At 34.7% G+C, this 20,160-nt stretch overlaps 1 protein-coding gene across 1 annotated transcript in view; it reads right to left on the bottom strand.

The window, feature by feature from the left end:
* Positions 1 to 20,160, bottom strand: part of CFAP47 (cilia and flagella associated protein 47) — a 386,437-nt gene that overhangs the window by 193,821 nt on the left and 172,456 nt on the right. Inside the window, exon 46 of the mRNA XM_064505814.1 lies at positions 17,216 to 17,402. Within this exon, the coding sequence (XP_064361884.1) occupies positions 17,216 to 17,402 (187 nt within the window). The remainder of the gene's footprint in view (positions 1 to 17,215; positions 17,403 to 20,160) is intronic.

The following is a 20,160-nucleotide window of genomic DNA, read 5'->3' as shown; positions in this document are numbered from 1 at the left end:
AGTACAGGCACATTCTATTAGCTGCTACTCAGCAACGATAGCAACATCCGTTCAGCAGCTTAAAGCCACTCATAAATTTCATAGAGAACTTTATTCAGCCTCAGACACTGCGTGTTTGTCACAGATACCTGGTTACATCAATGTAAAGAGTGAATTTACAAGTACAGACACTTATAAGGTTAAATAAACCGTACTGAAGAGTCCAGAGTCTTCTGGTTTCTGTTTATATATCAGATCTTCAAATGTGCTCATCTGAACTTGAAAATCAGACTACCCAGTAGTTTTGAAAAGTGACCGCTCTTTTTTATCCTTAATGAGTGCTGTTTTGAAATTTTGGCTATCACTGTGCATGTTTTGTTTGATTAGGGTTTCAGTACAGGAAGGTTCTATGCATAAAAGAAAACAAAAACAACACAAAAATAAAGCTTAGCAATGAGTGTAAATCATTTTTCTATCATTTATACCCAAAGTCTGATATCATTTGTCACTGAAAGAATTCAACTAAAAATTATACAAATACCAACAATCAGGGAACTGTTCACAATTCTGAAATTATACCTTTTTACCCTTATGCAGAAAAACAGCAAGTGAAAACCAAGAAAAAAGTTAAAAATAAAAATCAGCTGTTATGCACAAATTAACTAATGAAACACTTTCAATTCTTTTCAAATATAATAATAGCATTGATTAGTACTGTTGGTATGAAACTAAAAAACTAACATAAGTAAAATTGCAACAATGTAGCCCTAATAGCATTGCTAACTGTATAACGGAAGAAAAGCATGAATACTTGCTTAGGTATTTCTAAGTTATGAATTTGTGAAAGCAAATGCAAATGCAGAAAAGTGTTTTTTGGTTTTTTTTTCCTGAAGTATCTCAGGAACTGAAGGTGGAAATGATACTGGGTTGCAGAGATCCAGAAATCATTTTACAAATCGTGTCAGCTAGACAGAAAAGAAGATCCATGACATAACAAACAGAAGTGAAAGGGTTCTTTTTGTTCTGTTTTGTTTTTAAAATTTCACAGAATCACAGAATAGTTGAAGTTGGAAGGCACCTCTGGATATCATCTGGTCCAACCCCCCTGCTCAAGGCAGTGTCAGTTAGAGCGGCTTGCCCAGGACAGCAGCTGTGTCCGGTCAGGTTTTGAATATCTCCAAGGATGGAGACTCCACAATCTCTCTGGGCAGCCTGTTCCAGGGCTGAACCACTCTCACAGTAAAAAAGTGTTTTCTTGTGTTTAAATGGATTTTCCTGTGTTTCAGTTTGTGCCCATTGTCTCTCATCCTGTCACTGGGCTCCACTGAGAAGAGTCTGGCCCCATCCTCTTTACACTCACCCCAGCAGCTATTTATACAGACTGATGAGATCCCCCTGAGCCTTCTCTTTCCCAGGCTGAACAGTCCCAGCTCTCTCAGCCTTTCCTCCTATGAGAGATGTTCCAATCCCTTAATGCTTTTTGTGGCCCTTTGCTGGAGTTGCTCCAGTATATGCATGTCTTTCTTGTATCCAGACCTGGACCCCCAGCACTCCAGATGTGTCTCACAGTAGACGGGGAGGACCTCCTCCCTCCACCTGCTGGCAATGCTCTGCCTAATGCAGCCCAGGATACCGTTTGCCTTCTTGGTCATGAAGGCGCATTGCTGGCCCATGTTCAACTTGTTGTCCACCAGGCTCCCCAGGACCTTCTCTGCAAAGTAGCTCCCCACCTTTGTCTGGATACAGCTTTGTGAAAGAGTTTCTTAAAACCTACTAAATGTTTTTACAAATCTAAGCCAACAGCAAAATATAGTTGATCAACCAGAAAAGGAAGATTCTGCTCAGAGGGAAAAAAAAAAATGAAAGCAGTTTTTTCTTAACCCATTTAAAAATATAAACAGCAGTGAATTTTTCTAAGTCTTATCACAGATCTTCAGCAGCCACATTCATGTGTCAAATTCAGAAGCTTGTTAAGAGCTTGCACTACTACAGTACAGTAGAACAAAGACTTTCCCCCAAAGCTTGGTGGTTTGGGATTTGTTTTGTTTCTTTGTTTTTTTTTAAATAAAATTGGCTCCTCAGTATTTCCCAAGAATATTTGCCAAAGCTTTACAAACAAGAAGGCTACACACTCTCACTATGCTAATGGACAACTGAAAAGCCTTCAAATAAGAACAAGTTTGCTTAATATAATTTAAGAAAGGTGGTAAAGCTAGGGTGCTTTCTTAAGTTATCCCTTTACTGGAAAGGATTAGCTGCACCATGAAGTTTCAAACTGAGAAAAATAGTGTTATAATTCAAAGACACTGAATCTAAAATCACAACAAGGACAGAGCTAATATCTCTCAAAACTATATGCCCAAAATTTTATAAATTTCACAAAAATGTGATTCTGCATGTCTGGAAAAGGGAATCGGCTAAGACAAGGTCTTTTAAAAGTGAGCAACAGAAGGCAAAAGATGGAAGATTAACCAAATTTTCCTATGATCAAGGAAGAGAGCTCAGAACTAATACAAAGAAATGCACTGAATGCACTGAGAGAATCAAAGACTTTTTTTATATAGCATTTAGTAATGAAGGCTTAATGGCAAATTGTGCCAAAATGATTTAACAAGTGTGGGGTAGAAATTTCTGTAGTACATAAGAATACACATTCCTTTCTTTTTGCAACCTAAAATTATTTAAGGGAAGAAGTTTCCTTTAAAATAGGAAAGAAAAAAAAAAAACAGCAGTTGTTTTAAGTCTGATATTTTCCCAGAGAAGCCAAAACGATTGTCAAATCTTGTAGTCAAAGGCTACAGCACTCTTATATTAGTTTTTGATACGGAATCTAAACTAAATAGCAAGGTGGAAAAAAAAGTCCTTCATTTTAAGAACAATTTTTCATTATAAATGCATTGCACATTTCTGTCTCTTCCTGGACAATTTTAATGCTGAAACAGTACAACTCTGCTGTCAATTTTTTTTAGTTTTATTTTCCTGCCTGAGTTTTTACGTCTACCTTTATAAACTGGGAAAGAGACTACACCATATGACAGAACTAAAGCACTCTTGATGCATGCTTGCCTTAGAAAAGCTCACCAACATACAGTGTTATAAAAACAGTACTGAGCTTGATTTAGTGTTTATCAGGACATGCTTGCTTAGGTGTATATCCACTTGAAAATTAAAATCTTATAGTTATTTTTAAGAACTACACAAATTTATCATTACTGACATGGCAACAGTAGATGATATTTGCTTAATATTAGAAGATATAATAGAAAGTACTGATATGCTGCTGAATTGCTTTTTCAGATCAACTACTATCAATCATTTACTTCCATATCTTTCCTTTTTTAAAAGTACTTCTACTCCAAAGGTATTACCACTGGATTTTTGCTACTAGTACAATGGGCAATGCTAAGTCCTTTCCAGGCAGAAGATTGCAAACAACAAAGAATCTGAACCAAAAAAACCCAGTCAAACAGAAAGCCCTCCTTGTGAAATACTGCGATACTCTAGTAACCCTGAACTGTCACACGAAAACACATGAGGCTATCTACCTGGATGAAATGTGCATTGACCGTCTGTTCTTAGAACTGGAAAACCACGATAATAGTTTAGTTTTAGTCACTGGTAGCAACAGGTTTTGTGGTCTTTAAACCACTGCCCAAACTTATCTGTAGAATGCTTTCTCTCCTTCAACAGAGAAGACTCCACATATGTCTGAATTTTATTTTCCAAATTTTGTGTAAATTTTGTGTAAAATTATGGCCTGAAATTTTTGCTAAACTTGACTGCAAATAATTTATGAGTACTCACAAATCTGATAACGAATTTCCATCTTCCAGAGTAAAAATTCTTCTCTTTTTCTTAATCATTTAATTAATTTTCAATTTAGCTTTGATTTTTAAGTCTTCATTTATTTCAGGTTGACCTCACCTTTAGAGAACTCTCAGAAAAACCTGTCTAGAATTGTAAAGTTTCTATTTATTTTCATGTATATGTAGCTTTCAAGTATTTTATTCTCCTTCCTCTGCTAATATCATTTGACTGCATCATACATTTGTTTCACAGTTTTCATGCCAAAAGACATTTTTCTTAATCTAAGAATTTCAAAAAACAATTCTTATATAAGCCCTAGCCTGACAGTTGGAACAAAAGTGTTTATCTTAGGAAAGCATCTACAATTTTTTGTAAGACTAAGTGACAGAAAGTTTGTTATTTCCCTTGAGTTTGTGTCAGTACTTAGTAATCCTCACACTCACATCAGCATACAGCTATTGAACTGTTTCATTACACATCTTTCTGTTATATAGAAAGCACAGAGATTTCTACATAATGCCTTTATAGTCAGACATTTTCTCCCTTTTTAAGTACTTACAGATAACTTGAACACGGCTTCTTTCCCTCAGAGATCAATGAAAGATCAAACTATTTATGCAAGCTTTCAAGACCTTGAAATAATTACTATAGCTCTTTCCTGAACCTCTCCTAATTTATAACTTGCTTTGTGAAGTATAGAAGCCAGAACCAGACATGATGTTCCTATAATACTCTCACTTTTATTAAACTGTAATAGCACTTCTCAACACCTACACTGTATTTTTCCAGTTGTACATTCAAGGAACCTTGCTTTTCAAAAATTTCCAGACAATCCCTTACTGAAATACAGTGACTGAGAGCTGAAGTCTGAAAAATACAGTGTGAGAAATAAGGCTGAAAGCCTTAAATCACACAGGGAGTTAAGTGCTCCACCACTACGCAAAGAAGTTCTTGAAGTCTATTTCAGAGACATCGCTTTGCAAATAAAGCCCACCCTCCCCTGTCAACCTACTTACGTTATTTCATCTTAGATGCATGTCATTGTTTTGTATAAAAACCACACTGTTCAAGAGCACCCAATTGCAGAACAATCTGTTGTGCATAGTAAAAGCTGATGCTTCATTACTAGGCTGTTTTTCCACATCTTTTTCAAACAGTAGCATATTTTTACATTTTCCTTTAGATCACTGATGAACAGTGAATAGGACTCGAGAAAGAACTGGCTTCAACTGAGTTCCCCTAGAAACATCCACAGTGTCTGCAGAGGTCCCATAATCTTCAACACCTCAAAGATATCATTGGAATGTACTTTCGCTGGTGCTCAGCAATAACAATCCATAGCTTTACACACACTGAAACTATCGGTGCTCATTTCTGCTGAAAACTATTCCTGACTTGAAATACAAGCAAAGTTTCCCAAACTACTCATCATGTGTTAAAACAATTCTCTTGTTACTTTTTTCTTGTATTTACTCATTAACACTGCATCCATATTTGGAACAAGCATAGAGAGAAGACCAGAAACATGAATCTTCAGCTTTTCAGATTTAGTCTATGAAAAATGACTTTTAAAACCAACAGATATTCTGATATAGTCCTAATCCGGATTTTACTCCACCTCTGTTTTTCCTCCTACCTGTACTAGCATGGAATTTTTACTCAGTAATGCATAAGAGTAATGCGTAACACGTAAATGCATAAACTCAGCTATGTGTAAGAGTCCTTTGCCTGTTAAGTCATCTGAAAGATCCAAGTTGGTATTCACATCTCATTTATTTTCAAAATGTTCTAGGAGTTAAGGAAGCAGAGACAGATACAATTAGTTAAATATTCTTGGATACAACGTCTTCAGCTTAACATTAAGATTTCTAATGATGGTCTTCTGAATAAAAAATTAAACCTGACATTATCTGAAGCAGAACTTTATGCAAACACTTAAAAAAGCCCTATTTTTTTAATAATATCCAGTAACTGTAAAATTAAAACATAGGCTTTTAACAGACAACATGCAATCCTAGATTCTTCCAACTTTTCTGACACATTTCTGATTTGCATAAATAGACTGAAGATCCTCAAATCAGTATTATTTTACTGTATCTATACTTTGTCATTATTCCTTCACTGTCTGGAAGACAAATATAGGAAGGGGGTTTGTTTTGTTTTTCAGTTTTACCCAAAAATCCATAGCCATTTCCTTCTTTCCACACCATGATTGGTGTTGTGTTGCTGGACAAGGGCAGCGAATCTACAGCAGATAAAAACCTTACCAACACTATTAGAGATAGATAAAAATATAATAGCTCTGAATTGTCAAAAATCCTCCTTACTTCCAAGAAGAGCATGTTCTTTTATACAGATGGAGTTCTGAAAAATTAAGACTGCATGGCAGGAAACCTACTCTAGACAAATCTGTAAAAGAATCAAGATCATAAACATACAAATACATTGTAAAGAATATTTCAGTGACCCTGGCAACTAAACTAAAAAGCTACAATATATGCATCTTTACAAAACATAGGAAATTTTTCAAAATTTTAAACAGTGGTTTTATCCTAAAGGTGCACAGAATATGTGAAGGAGATGGATGCTTATCAAATTACAGATCTGAAACATAAAATCTCTCTCTTTATTCAAAGTTCTTCATGTTTTCACCTTCAGAAGAGCAGAGAGTGCCACTAAGACAGGACAACACTCCTTCTGTCACAGAATGGGACAAGTCCAAAGACGCACAGAGTTAATATTAAAAGAAGCCCATGTCTTCCCCTCCCAGGGCCACCGATGATGAGAAATGGGCACTGCCAACACCAGATCTAATACTGGCTACAGAGAATGAGTATCTTCTGCGCCTCACAAAAGTAAGTGTCAAAGACAGCAAAGACAATGATTGGCCTCAACACTGACAGTCATATAAGCGGTTGTCAAAATTCATTGACGAAAATCTAAATCATGTATCTTTATACAGTATCCTGAGCCCTAAAGGCCTCATTTGTCAAGTGAGCTTGAAGCCATAGCTGTCTATCCCCATGTTCTTCTGTCAAGCAGACTCCAGGTATCAGTGAATCTTCTAACCACAATCAAGGAGCAAACAGGGATACCGATTTCTGAACAGACAATAAGGGAAATAATACAATGATGTTTTTTTCTGAGGATCAATGTCCTTCTTCATCATAGCAGTAACGAAGCCTAACACAGAGACCTTCCAAAAGTTTTTCACTACACAAAAAAAACATAGCAAATACAGTTATTCTCCACTGGAAGCATCACTACAGGTGTCAAAAATGAAAGAAAAGCATTCTGTCTAATATTTAAATTACTTCTCACTTTTGCAAGACCAAAACAACTTTCTACTTATTCAGTGAATATAGCTGGTTCAAAAGTTACTAAGATAGAATTCTATTTCATCATTTTTCAGAGTCGCATTTTGAAACAGAATTATACTGTCAGTAAATCCTTTGTATGGAGTACAAAGGAATCCTACCCCTCAAATTTTAAACCCCATCTGTGTCCTACTATTCTGGATGATTAAGACCATCAAATGTAATTAAATTTTTATTATTGTCAGTTAAATTACAGAACTCAACTCTGAATGTCTTAATAGGATAAGGAGTTAGTATAAAGCCTCAACATGTAAACAGTAAAATGAAAAGATGACAAACTTGTGTTATTGGTGAGAAACTAGGTAATTTTACATAAAATATTAGAACTTTTTTAGGCAAAAAACTGAATGCTGAAAAGTATATATAGCATGTGAACTATGGAACACTAGGATGAAACAACAGAACCACTGATAACACTTTATTGGAGAATAGATTTAAAGCCCCAGGAAATTACTTTTGGGGAAAAAAAAAACATTAAGATTATTCTGATTAAATCTGAAGCTGAGCAAGTGTAGAAGATAACATTTAGAAGTCACAGAAAGAAGGGCATAGTACATATTTATTCAGAAAAAAATTGTGATTAGAAGATATTACTAACATGAAAAAATGTGTACTATAGATGGTATAGTGTAGATAAATATTTTTACTTAGTTGTCTGATATGACTGAAGAAAACAAAGAAAAAAATATTGAGGAATTTTTCATCCTAAACAGTATGAATGGTGCCAAATAATGATCTAACATTGAAATCTTATTTGCTTGCTTTTTCTGCATGTTATTTATTGCAAAGTACAGCAATGAGACCATAACATCCAATATTTCTAACTAAAATTATAGTCTACATAAGAAAAATACTGAGATCAGATCAATATTACAGACTTATTTATTTTTGGGTAGCATTTCCATAAATTAACAGAGATTCAACAACTATCAGGTCTGAGGGCTGCCATGTTACTACGGCTGAAGACGTAGATTTTGGGCCAGGATGTAAAACTGAGATCCTCATTGCTAATGAACAGCTAATGAACATTGCTAATACTAAGTTTAGCTACCATTCTAAGGTCTTGAATTTCTTTTTCTCTTTTAAATTGCCAGTAAATATCAGATATCTAATAGCCATGTAGATGTGTATATTTACCAGACTCTTCTAAGTAAACCTGTGCTATATATAACAGTGATCAAATAAAAAGTGTTTATATTGTAAAATCTATGTGCTGTTCATTAGTACCAGTAGAATTCCTGGGATTTACATGCTGTTATGCTAGACAGTATGTAAACAAAAACAAATTATCCTTATCTAAAGACCTAGCAATATAAAAAAAACAAACTTCCCCTTTCTAACATCAACAACAGGCATGATACATGCAAACAAGTGATTGTAACACAACCATATCTTGTTATTTCCATGTTTAGTTTAGCCCATACTCTCATAGCAACAAAAAGGACTACAGAGAAAAAATACAACGATAATATCTTAAATCACATGGGTATATTAAAACCTGTTCTATCAGGAAAGGGCTCTGTGTATTATGACAGCCACTCAATTAATTCTGCTGATTATGCTGCTGGAAAGTTTATTATATCCCTTTCTTAATTCTCTCTGATTTTATTAGAAATCAAAGCTTTCTTGGGAAAGAAAAGCAAGCAGAGCAGACAAGACAGGTTCGTTAAGAATGAATTATAAGAGCAGGTATACCTTACTACAGCTGCATAACAATGAGTAAAACTTTTACAGTAGGCTATAGTCTAATATAGACAGAGTCTTAGGGTCTTTTTGTTCTATTCCTGCTGCCATTCCTTGTGCTTGTAGCTTTAGTAATCTCACAACAATTTCTCACTTAACTTCAACCTCACATCTTCCTTTTACCATTAACCACACAATTAATGACTCCCCAGCTAATAGGGGTTTAAGACAAGGGATGGGAGAGAGACAGGAAGAAAAAGGGATAAAATCCACTAGCTTAAACCTACAACCAAGCGTAACTTTGACAAGTTTTGCTCTGGAAACAAACAGAGAGTTGAGACAAGACAGTCAAAGCATCTCTAGGGATGCCATATCCAAGAAAACCAGCAACTTGTTTGTTTGGTGAAGCATGGAGCTGCTTTTGGATGCTACCTCTCTGTTGCTTAAAAACTGGATCCATTATTTTAACTCCACATGACATTTTAGTCTGCTCATTCTCTAATAGCACACTGCTAAAAAAAAGGCAACTCATTTCAAGGTTAAATATGCCTAACATGAGTTTCTAGATAACTGAACCCATTCTACTTTTGATTACAAAACAGGAAAGTTTTCCTGTCAGTTACTTTTTCTCTGAGCCAGTAGTATATACAGGGATTCAGTTATTTCCCAGGCTACTTCTGATGATCTGAGGAGACTAAATCCCTTGAGGATCATATTTTAAGTCAACAGTGAACAATCACTGTGGTATGTGATCTTCTTATGTACTAAAATTTTCTGTCACAAAGAATTACAAGATACACTGCATATCTTCAAGAGGACCTTAAAGAGGATAGGAACTCCAGAAACAATTCAAAGAATAAACGAGAGCAAAGTTTCACCAACAATCACAACATGAAATGGGGCTGGGCTGAGCACCAGGTTGAATCCTTAGGCAGTCTGCTAAAGGCAGACTCCTTATTAGATTATCTCCCTCCACAGCATCTGTATCTGTACAGATACAGACTATTTTTGATCACATAACACTGACATACTGTCAAGTTTGAAGTACAGTACTTCGCAATCACACAGAGTTGAAAGTGATAGCTGAGTTACTCTCGCCCTAAGCTTTGTTTTCTAGCACTGGAACTTTTTTGTGGTTTATCTTTTCCAAATTCCTTAAGAATTTCCTTAAGAAATTCCTTAAGAATTTCCATAATCTTCTTACAGACACCAAAACCTTCCATAGATGTTCTGTCAATAGCTATGTACTAAGACAAGACCATCTCCCAGCTTCCCCTTTTACTCTCATCTAATTTATCTATAGATCTAATTGGCCATTTTAGCGCTAAGAACTCACACTGAGGTGACAATTTTATGTGACTCCATCCAACATTTTCACAGCCACTGTTTTCCAAAACCAGTCTCTTAACCGGTTTAGCATCCAGGCTCTGTTCCCACGCATACTACCACATTTTTGGTTGCACTAAAATGCATATACTTGGCTTATAACTACATAGCAATTCCAACTGATTATTCTCCCACAAAATCTGGGTCACTGATAACTTAATGAAGAATTTATATAACCTTCTACATTACTGATGAAAAATTAACAATGTCCAACAAGAAGTAGTCCCTGAAGGTTCACTTTGTGATGACTCTCCAGTAACAAATTAGAGACCAAGGTTGCTCTATCTGTCAGCACACTCATTTTTAAATTTGCCTAATGAATTATTTTGCTTCCATAGAAGTCTATGTTTTGGCTTTGGTCAAGATGTCATACTGGAAATACAGTAAAAATTTTTCATTGCTTTTATCCATCAGATCTGTAATACTGTAATGTAATAAGGTTATTTTACAAGATCTTTTTTACAAGATTTTACTATGTTGAGTGGCATTGATTTGTACCTTCTAATTCTCGTTTGACAAAGTTCTTATAGTATTGGCCAGACACTTTTACAGCTACTGCAATCTAAGAAATTCTGAACCAAGGATTGATTTTAGTTATCTTGCTTCCACCTTTATTTTTCTTCATAAAGCTAAGCACTCTGACATTTCTTTGGAGAAGTAGCTATTCCCATCCTAAGCAAAGCTACCACAGTGGCTGAAATCCTGCTTCTTCAGATAACAGAAAAGTTCCTGATGAGGCCATCATTTTGTCTTTATTCACAGGGACACAACCTGGTGATTTCTGTCAGAATATTGTATTTTCAAATTGACTACAGAATTCCTATGTTTCCTTATTAACAAAACAAATACACTGAATCTACCTGCATTGACTGTTTCTTTCCATGGAACATATCTTTGACTGTTTTCACACTATCAGCCAATTATCTCATCTTCCCTTTTTAGCTGTTCTTCAGTTTACCAGCTCTCTGAATTCACTCCCAAAGTCCCATCTAGTTCTCTGCAATATCTCTGACATTTTTATTCCTGCATGTAACTATCTAAGTGTCTTGGAAAGGAAATAAATATCCAAAAGATTGTGTTCTCTGCCATATGATTTAGTTTCTGGCTTTCCCCTAGGTACTTCAATTTCTCTGATATTTTTATCATTTCCTTTGATTGATGGAAAAAGAAAGCAGCAAAAACTAATAGAAAAATAACCACTTCCTTAATGTACTTTACTTTCTTCACAGCAGTTTAGCCGTTAGTATTTTAAAATTTTCATGCATGCTCATCCACATTTAAACTGTAAAAATAATTTGAGAATTTGCTAAGCAACTGTGACCTGCCATCTGGTCAGTCAACAACCTTTGTTCTGATATCATGATGCACATAACATTATGTCCTTACTTTATTTGTGTGTGTAGATTTTGCCATCTTTCCCAGCTGGTCTTTCTCTCCTGTATGGTGCAGTCCAAAGAATCCCCTATACCATTCTACAAAGCCATTATAATTTTAGCTGATCTCTGCAGCAATTATTACAAACACAGGCAACTATATCTTAACAATGAAAGGATTCCAACTACAATTTAAATATCCCATTCTTCAAGAAATATTTCAGCCTCCAACCTGTATTACATCTATTCTACAACCTGACTGTGCTACTCCTGTAGTTATTCTCCAGACTAGTTTTGCTTCTGTTATTGCAGTAACTTTTCTCATCTTCTGAAAAATGTGCCCAGAAACAGCCTAAAATGTTTTACAGCACAGCTACTATACTCCAAACAGAATGAATCTGTAACAAAAAGATTTGTCAGAAATCATCCATCTTTCTTGCCCTAAAAAGAAACCAAAAACACATGGGATATGCTAAGTATGAAAACAAACATAAGCCAAGAAAGCATACGCCTGATTCCAAGTGCCACAAGAAGTTGCAGGAACATGCAAGATGAGTCAAATGATGCTTTCTATCAAATACTGAGAGAAAAGATAAAACACAAGAATCTTAACAAAGAGAATATGCAGTCTAGAGTAGTCCATGGCAGCTATGTCAGATTCTTGTTTGTGCTGTATGAAAACCAATGTCTTGCTGCACAGTAGAGAGTCTTCAATGTCAACAACAGCAACTAGAGCATCACTTTGGCCTTTCCTGATCACATGGCTGTGATTGCTTTCCCCATGCAGCTCAAGCAGAAACCCACTCTGTTGCCATTGGATATAGCAGAAATACCGTGGGGAGCTGGGATACTTGTGAGGGTATCTCAGAATTATTGCTTACAGATTCCTCACACCCTTGTAATGAGAACATTTCATTGCTTCACACTTTCTTTAAAACAACGTGTAAAGCCATGTTAATGTAGACATGCAAATAAAAATATTTATTTGTAACACTGAAACAGAGAACACTTGCAAATGTTAATAAAAGGCAAAGACAATAAAGAAAGACTACGCTTAGTCTACTTACATAACAGTTTTATCAGAAAGGTATCTCCTTCCCATTTTCAGTTCAGTTGCTTTTGCACCTCCCGACAAAGTGGTAGTTAGGGCTTTAGACCTTGTGCCTACCTTCTCTCCCCCTCTCCTGGTGCATTATGTTGATTTTTACAGCCAGTCTCTCTTTCAAGATTTCTAGAGGATCAAGACTGGTTTTAACCTTTAATGCCAAAAAGCCTTTCATTCTTTCCCCACGACAATCTAATCCCTTAAAGTAAAATATTGTTTCTCTCCTATAACTATGTGAATGTCTCTGTTACACTAGAAATCATTTAGACTTCACTGACTAATTTAAGAGTTCAGATTGATGGTCTAAAAGGAGTGGAAGACTGCGTTGCTTTGGTAAGCTACTGAACAACCTCACAAAAGAAAAAATCTCAGAAGCTACATGATGTTGCAGACAAAAGCATTACAGCAGGAACTAGAAACATGCAATTTATAAGGGCATAGAAAAGAAAGTGCAATGATGAGCAGCCTGCCAGATTTAGAGATGAGAAAAAAATTTCCTAGGGTCAAGACACTAACTGAAAGCAAGCCTCTTTCCTGCAAGGACATCTAATCACACTAAGCATTCCACACCTATCTATCTCAGCTTTTGGGCAGAGTGGGGGGAGAAAGGTAAATCACAAACACCCTAGACTTTTTTTTTTTTTTTTTTTTTGAACTATAGAATAGCTTTAACCCAGCTAAAATCTACCTTGGTTTTGATTTCACAGATTTAAACCACTATCACATTAATAACAAGAGCATAAATTTTAAATGATCCATGTGAAAAAGCTGAATTTATTCTTGTACTATTTGAAAAAAATAAGAATTTAAGAACTATTTTAACATAAAAAGGTGGTAACATTCAAAACCACTAAATAAAAGGCAAGTATTTTGGTAATATCTGTAGATGTACAGTATTACTTAAATAACCATCATTTTTAAACATATGTACATGCTGCTTCAGAAACTGATTAGTCAGATCCAGAAAGATATACACCATATAAGCAGCGCATGTCCATCTCCAGGTGCAGAACACCTGGATTATTAAGACAACACAGTCCTATATTCTCTTAACATTTGTAATATAGTGAAAAAAACCTAAGAATACTCAAACACAGTTCAAACGCATAAACAGGCTTCAGAATTTTGTTTTACAAAGATTTAAACATTAAATATTCATATTTCTTAGTACCTAGAGGTCCTAACAATTTCTAATCTACTCTAGGAAGATGTTGTAAAACACATAGGAAGTGCTGATTCCTCAGCCAATGAGAACATGCATCTCTGCATCCTGACCCTGCAAACTTGCACATGTGTATTTTTCCCATTGAACAAAGTAATGCTGCTTTCACATATGAAAATGCCAAGTATCATAAGAGTCTAAAAGACTATAGGCCTCAGAATACACACTAATTTGAAACGTAAATGATGTAGGTTACTTAAGTATGCATTGCATTTGCTTTTTGTAACCATGCATATTCAGATGTAGATAATTGTGATAGTAAATCATGCAACAAGAAAAACTTGGAAGCATAAATTTCAAGAGTATAACAACAAGGGACTGAGAGAAGGAAAGAACAAATGGAATCTGTTTTTGCAGATTTTGCAAGTCTCACAGACTATCTTCATGATCTGTAAGTATTGCAGGTAGTAGTTAGAAGAATATGTATAAATGGATAATGAATTTCTTTCCACTGCTAGTAGCTTTCTAGATGCTACTAGAACAAGAGAAGTTATCCAAAGGTAAGTGCTACATCTAAGAAAAGTAGGGAGAAAATTTATTTGGCAAAATCTAAGTTGGCATTAACATTTCTTTCCTGTGAAAAATTAAAGTTTTCATCATGATCCTAATTACAAAAACATCGCTGAAGAAAAATTATTTTCAATTTTCATTTTCATTAACTTAAGAATATGAAAAATAAAGAGATGAATAATCAGTTTTCACAGTAAATACTCTGAGATACTAAAATAACTACTTTATCAATTATCAGTTAAGAAAAAATTAATATTTGCTATAGAAAAAGATAGAAGACACTTAACAGATGGTGGATACCATTATCATATATTCTGCTAGTACCCTAATGCTAAAACTTTGAAAGAGTGAAAGTTAATAGCAAAAAGCAACAAAGGTTCAAAAATATGACTTTTAATATTAACTGATTATAGCAAGATATACTTTTTTTAGCATACACAAAAGGCAGAAAGAGCTTCAACTCAGTGGAAAGAAAAGTTTTCACATAATAAAGCAAAACTCGCTTTGAATTCCGTATGTGACACAGTGTTGAAACAGTAACATTCTATAAAATACTGCAATGAATTCCAAGAGGGATCCCTGAAAATTTGAAAGGTTGGATGAATTTGTAGCTGAATGTTGATATTGCCACAGCTCTAGTTCGATCATCTTTAATTCAAGCCTCCAAACATCAAAAGAAAAGCAATTAATATCCATCTCAAATACATGAAAAAAACACCATAAAGATACTTATTTACAAAAATAATCTACTGTTAATACAAATAGAGCTAGAAAAAGATTGTGTCTGCTTTATAAAAGAAAAAGGCTAAGAGCTCTTTCAGATACAGCATATATTCACTATCTGGTCAAGAAGACTTTTGATTTTTAGTCTATCTTTCTAAGTTTTCTGTGTTCATCATAAAGTTTTTCAGCAATAAGATGCCTTAATTATTTCAGTAAATAGATTGATTTAGTAGGCCACATCGCCTTTCTACTACTTCTGTTCTATTAACTTAAGGTGGTTTAAGGTTTAACTAATTTTCCCCACCAGGCTCTAAAAGGTGAAATTCAAACAGTTGCAAGTATACAAATTGTTAAAATTTGATAAACTCAGTCTTCTTTCGTTATATTGGCTTCATCTTTTTAAATGCCTGAAGGGATTTAAACCTTTCAGCAATAATCATCATACTATAAGCATTTGCAACATATTAACATTTAATATAACTTATTTACAGTTCTGACTAGAAACTGCTCTTTTATGTGCAAATTCAGGAAATGCTGTTATATCACCAGCTTTTTTTCTGAATGAAGCAAAAAGTAAAAAACTTTCTTTAAGTTGACTATGTAAAGGCAAAGGAAACAGAATCCATCCACCTATTTATTTTTAAAATAGTTAAGAAAATATCAGAAGATAATTTTGCTTGCTTTGTATCATAGTCCTGCCATTTAAATTGTTGGCCAGTTCCCTGAATCAGATATAAGAGGGAGTAACCATAAAAAGGAGACAGAATGTAAAATCAGGTAATAGTTCGTTTTGAACTTTGATCTCACAAATTACGAGGAGGTACATGCTCCCAAACAGAATTTTTTGGTGAAGACAATTATTTCACATCTCATGAATATGCAATAATTTCATTCTTCAGACGAGAGTCTACAGTAGCTACAGAAATGATTCAAAAAGACCTGGAAAGCTGCCGTGTGTAAACACTTACAATCAGGACAAAAGTCAGTCTTTTTTTCCCCTGCTAAATTTCAGTATTTATCATCATTGCACTATAAACAGAACAACATAAAAAAGGGGGGCCACCTTAGTATAATATATACAAATCTCCTTCTCCCCCAAAAATACAGAAACAGGATAAAATTAAGTACAAAATGATAACTGAACTTCCAGCAAACTAAAAGTTCATTGCAGATAGAAAAAAAAATGGCATTGTGTCTTACCGTAAACTTCAGGAATTCCAAGAAAAATAATAATCTAAAGATTTCATTTGTATTAACAGTAGCAACAGTGAAACAGGAAGAATTAGATTCACTTATTTTTCTCAATAGTTTATACATAAGCAAGAAGTGGTATAACAGAAACTACTATAATTAAACTGCCTAGAGACTTTCATGGAAATATTCCTAGATTCATATCAAGCTTTAGGTAAAGATTTTGGATTTGCATCGAGAGGCATTTGCAGGGTATGTGGAAAAAATACTAAAATATTTCTAAGCTACTGAGAAGTAAGGGGCAGGGGGGAATCAAAACATTTTAGGAGATGTAAATTCTTATGCCTCAGGACATAAAGGCAACCTTTAACAAGGAAGTTGAGAAACATCCCTGTGGGAATATTTCTTTACAGAAACATTCTGTTGTTCCTTCCACGATTCTGTAATTCCTTCTACACTGGGGTCTTGATAGAGAGGATATTGAATAAGACCACAACACTGTCTTCATCCAAATCAGAATTACTTTACTCCTAACAAGTCTATTAAAGGCATTTTAATTTTTTCTTTTTTGACCAAAACTTAAAAGCATTGATGAACAAATCTATGAATTCCTCACAGTAGTGAACTGACTATATGTTAAGCCTTTACCAGAATTTATAAAGAAATTACTACTTACATTTTAACTAGCAAAACCAAAAATGATTTGTCAAGTGCTATCATCAGACACCTATGGGACATAACACCAGCTAGCAAAGGAGGGATCAAAATGTAAGCTAAGCAAAACTTTAAAAAATAAAAGAAAAAAAAAGATTGTCTCCAGGAAAATCCAAGTTCATCATCAGTTGCAGTTTAAGAATACTCTTACCTGTTTTCTGAAGTGAGGGGTCTTTTTCTGAAGGAACTTTCAGGTTAATTCTGCTTGATGCTAACACTGGAATAGAGACCTTTTCAGGAACCTCAAAGAATTCTTGCATGCTCACTTCTACACTGTAATCCATGTACTTTAACTTTGGCAGCAATTTATAAGGTTGTAAGAGTGCATCTCTCTGCAAATGAAGGAATAATGTATACATAGAAGTAATCATCACAATAACGATCTCAGGTTAAAAAACGTAAAATCATACAGGCTTAAGGGTGTACTTCTAGAACTGAATGGGTAATTAGGCAAGTTCTATATAAATGTTGAGAGATCCTTCTAAATAAAATGTCTCATACAAATTTTTAGATCTTATGCATCTGATACATTCACTTGAAAATAATACATTTTGAGATTTACAGCAAAACTGCCTCCTACACTCTGCAAGACGTTATAGCTGTTCAGGGAAGACAGAAAAGAGGAGAACAATCATTAAAATAAAAATCTATTTCAATCAGATATAGACAGATGTTTCTTCTTCCACTTCTCAAAGTTTCTGAATGGTAAAAATCACAATAAGGAAAAATTATTTTTGATATTTTGTAAGCAATAAATGTATAGTTAGTTAAGCTAACTTGAACACTGATGTGACACTCTCTCTGTTTTAGAAATCAAAGCATATAGAAGGAATCTTAAGGACAAATAAGCTCCTCTTCTTGGTAAAAGGCCTCACTAATCCACAGCATGAAACACATTAGTAAAAGACTAGGAAAATATGTAAAAGCAAGTTCCAAATAGGCCATTTTATTGAAAACCAAATTTGACTCCTGAAAGACAGCGTTACAGAAATAATGCAATAATTTAATACACTACTTGCCCCAAATTACCCATTTTCAATCCAATAATATAGTATATTTGCAATGATTAAGTTTAACAGTTATCAGTTCAACAAGTTTAAAATATCAAAGTAGTCCTCTTTTTTTATAGAAAAGTCCTTGCATTAACGACCATAGAGAAGTATCTCGAAGCAAGACTAGGGAAGGGATAATTACACAAGTATTCAGTTTATGCTAGGAAAACCCAAAGCCTATTGGTTTTATATAATGCCAGGAGAGCAGGCATTTCAGCATGTATCATAGTGTGACAGGCAGTGGAGATCCATTGTGGGAGTTTAAAGAGAAAATTTCAAAGAAACACCGATTGTTAAGGAAGGACTCCAATGTGACATCTTAAACTATACATCAATTTTGCAGATACTAAAAAGTGAGAAAACCTATGCAGTTTGGATGTAAGAGAACTATGCATTAAAACAGAGAAATTCAAACAAAGATTTGTGAATGAGAAAAAAAAAGAATTTTCATAATGATTAAGATTACTATCAAAAATAACATTGTCAACCTATTGTTCAAATCAGCTGGGGTTTTGCTTTGATTTCTGGTTTTGTCTTTTTTAATAAAAAACTCACATTCACTTACAGGTTTACAGATTAGACCTACATTATTTGCTGTTGCTTTGTTTTGATTATTAATCTATCCATCCAAATTGTCAATACACTGTTAAACACAAAGTACATATGGAATTTGGGAATCTGTTAAACCTCAGTTGTCAATATAGCTTTTTGATACAGTAAATATAGGAGCAGATGACTATTCAAGATTCTTGTTCCACAAAGTATGACTGGACAGACATATGTGACTAAAACAATATTCACCTAACCAAAATATTTACTTTTTTTTTTTTTTTTTTTTTTTTTTTGGCACCACTCATATTTTCAAAATCATTTACGGGCAGGGGACAAGAAGAAATGCTATGTGAATTAAAAACCTAAACTCACTATTTATTAATTTCAGTGGAAATTCCCTGATAGTTCCCACAGACACACACACAAACACAGAATCAATAGGTGCTAATGATTCAGTCATGATGATTATAACAAAGTCCATTTCTCTCTGACAGAATAGAAGTGATAAGAGATCTCCCTGGGGATGAAGAAGAGCACAAACTTCTGGATCTAGAGCTGGACAAATGCAGGATGGGATTCTGTCACATCAGCCAAGCCATGGGAGCCACAGCTATAAACACACAAGGTCTCTGCTCATTTTCTCTTGATCAAAACCAAAACATAACAAAATTCATCATCGCCACCACAATGTAATTAAGATAAAATATTCAGTGTTGGCTAGTCACATGGACAGCAAGATAGAAAGAACTTGCACAACATCATAACAGTTATTTATGTGTGGAATATGATTTAGAATACAGAGGTGTGATGTCCATCCTCAGATGAGCCATACCTTCCAAGGGAGGCCAAATAAAGCTTAGTTAAAAACTTTTCATAGCTTAACTATTAGGTCACAACTGGTTAGGTCTCATGAGATCAGAGGGCCCATTGAGAAAAAAAAGTCTGGTTTTATGTTTGAAATAGCCCAGTTCAGACAACAGTGGAAGGTGTAAGCTTTAGCTTTGGGATTCTTGTAGTACAGGACATCTCTTCCTTTCCTATCACAATGCCTAACTATAAAAAGAGATTTTCTGCATCCCTGACGACAAAGAAAGCGACCTGTACCTAGACACTGGATGTAATTTGTGCCTCTTTAGATGGATAACTAGAGAAAAGAAAGCTAAAACATGTCATTTTGAACTGCACTTCATTGGCTGCATCATCCTTCCCCGACATGCCCAAATGAAAGGATTCTGGTTATTCTGTCTTTTCATTGTTCTTTTATTCACTTCCCTCTTTTTACAACCACTAGCAATCTCAACCTAAACTACATATGCTCATCTTCCACATATTCTTCCCTATTTCCAGATATCTTTTTTCTTCCCTTGTTATCTATATTCACCTAAGCTTCCCACCGACAACTTTCTCTTATTCATCATTAACAAATGCAATTTGTAATTACCCATAATAATGCCAGCCCCAGCCTTGACTGTGACAGAGAGCTCAG

This window comes from Dromaius novaehollandiae, chromosome 1, assembly GCF_036370855.1.
Source record: "Dromaius novaehollandiae isolate bDroNov1 chromosome 1, bDroNov1.hap1, whole genome shotgun sequence".
NCBI classification, from domain to species: domain Eukaryota; kingdom Metazoa; phylum Chordata; class Aves; order Casuariiformes; family Dromaiidae; genus Dromaius; species Dromaius novaehollandiae.
The sequence above is the reverse complement of the archived record's forward strand: the minus strand, read 5'-3'. Positions and strand labels throughout refer to the sequence as shown.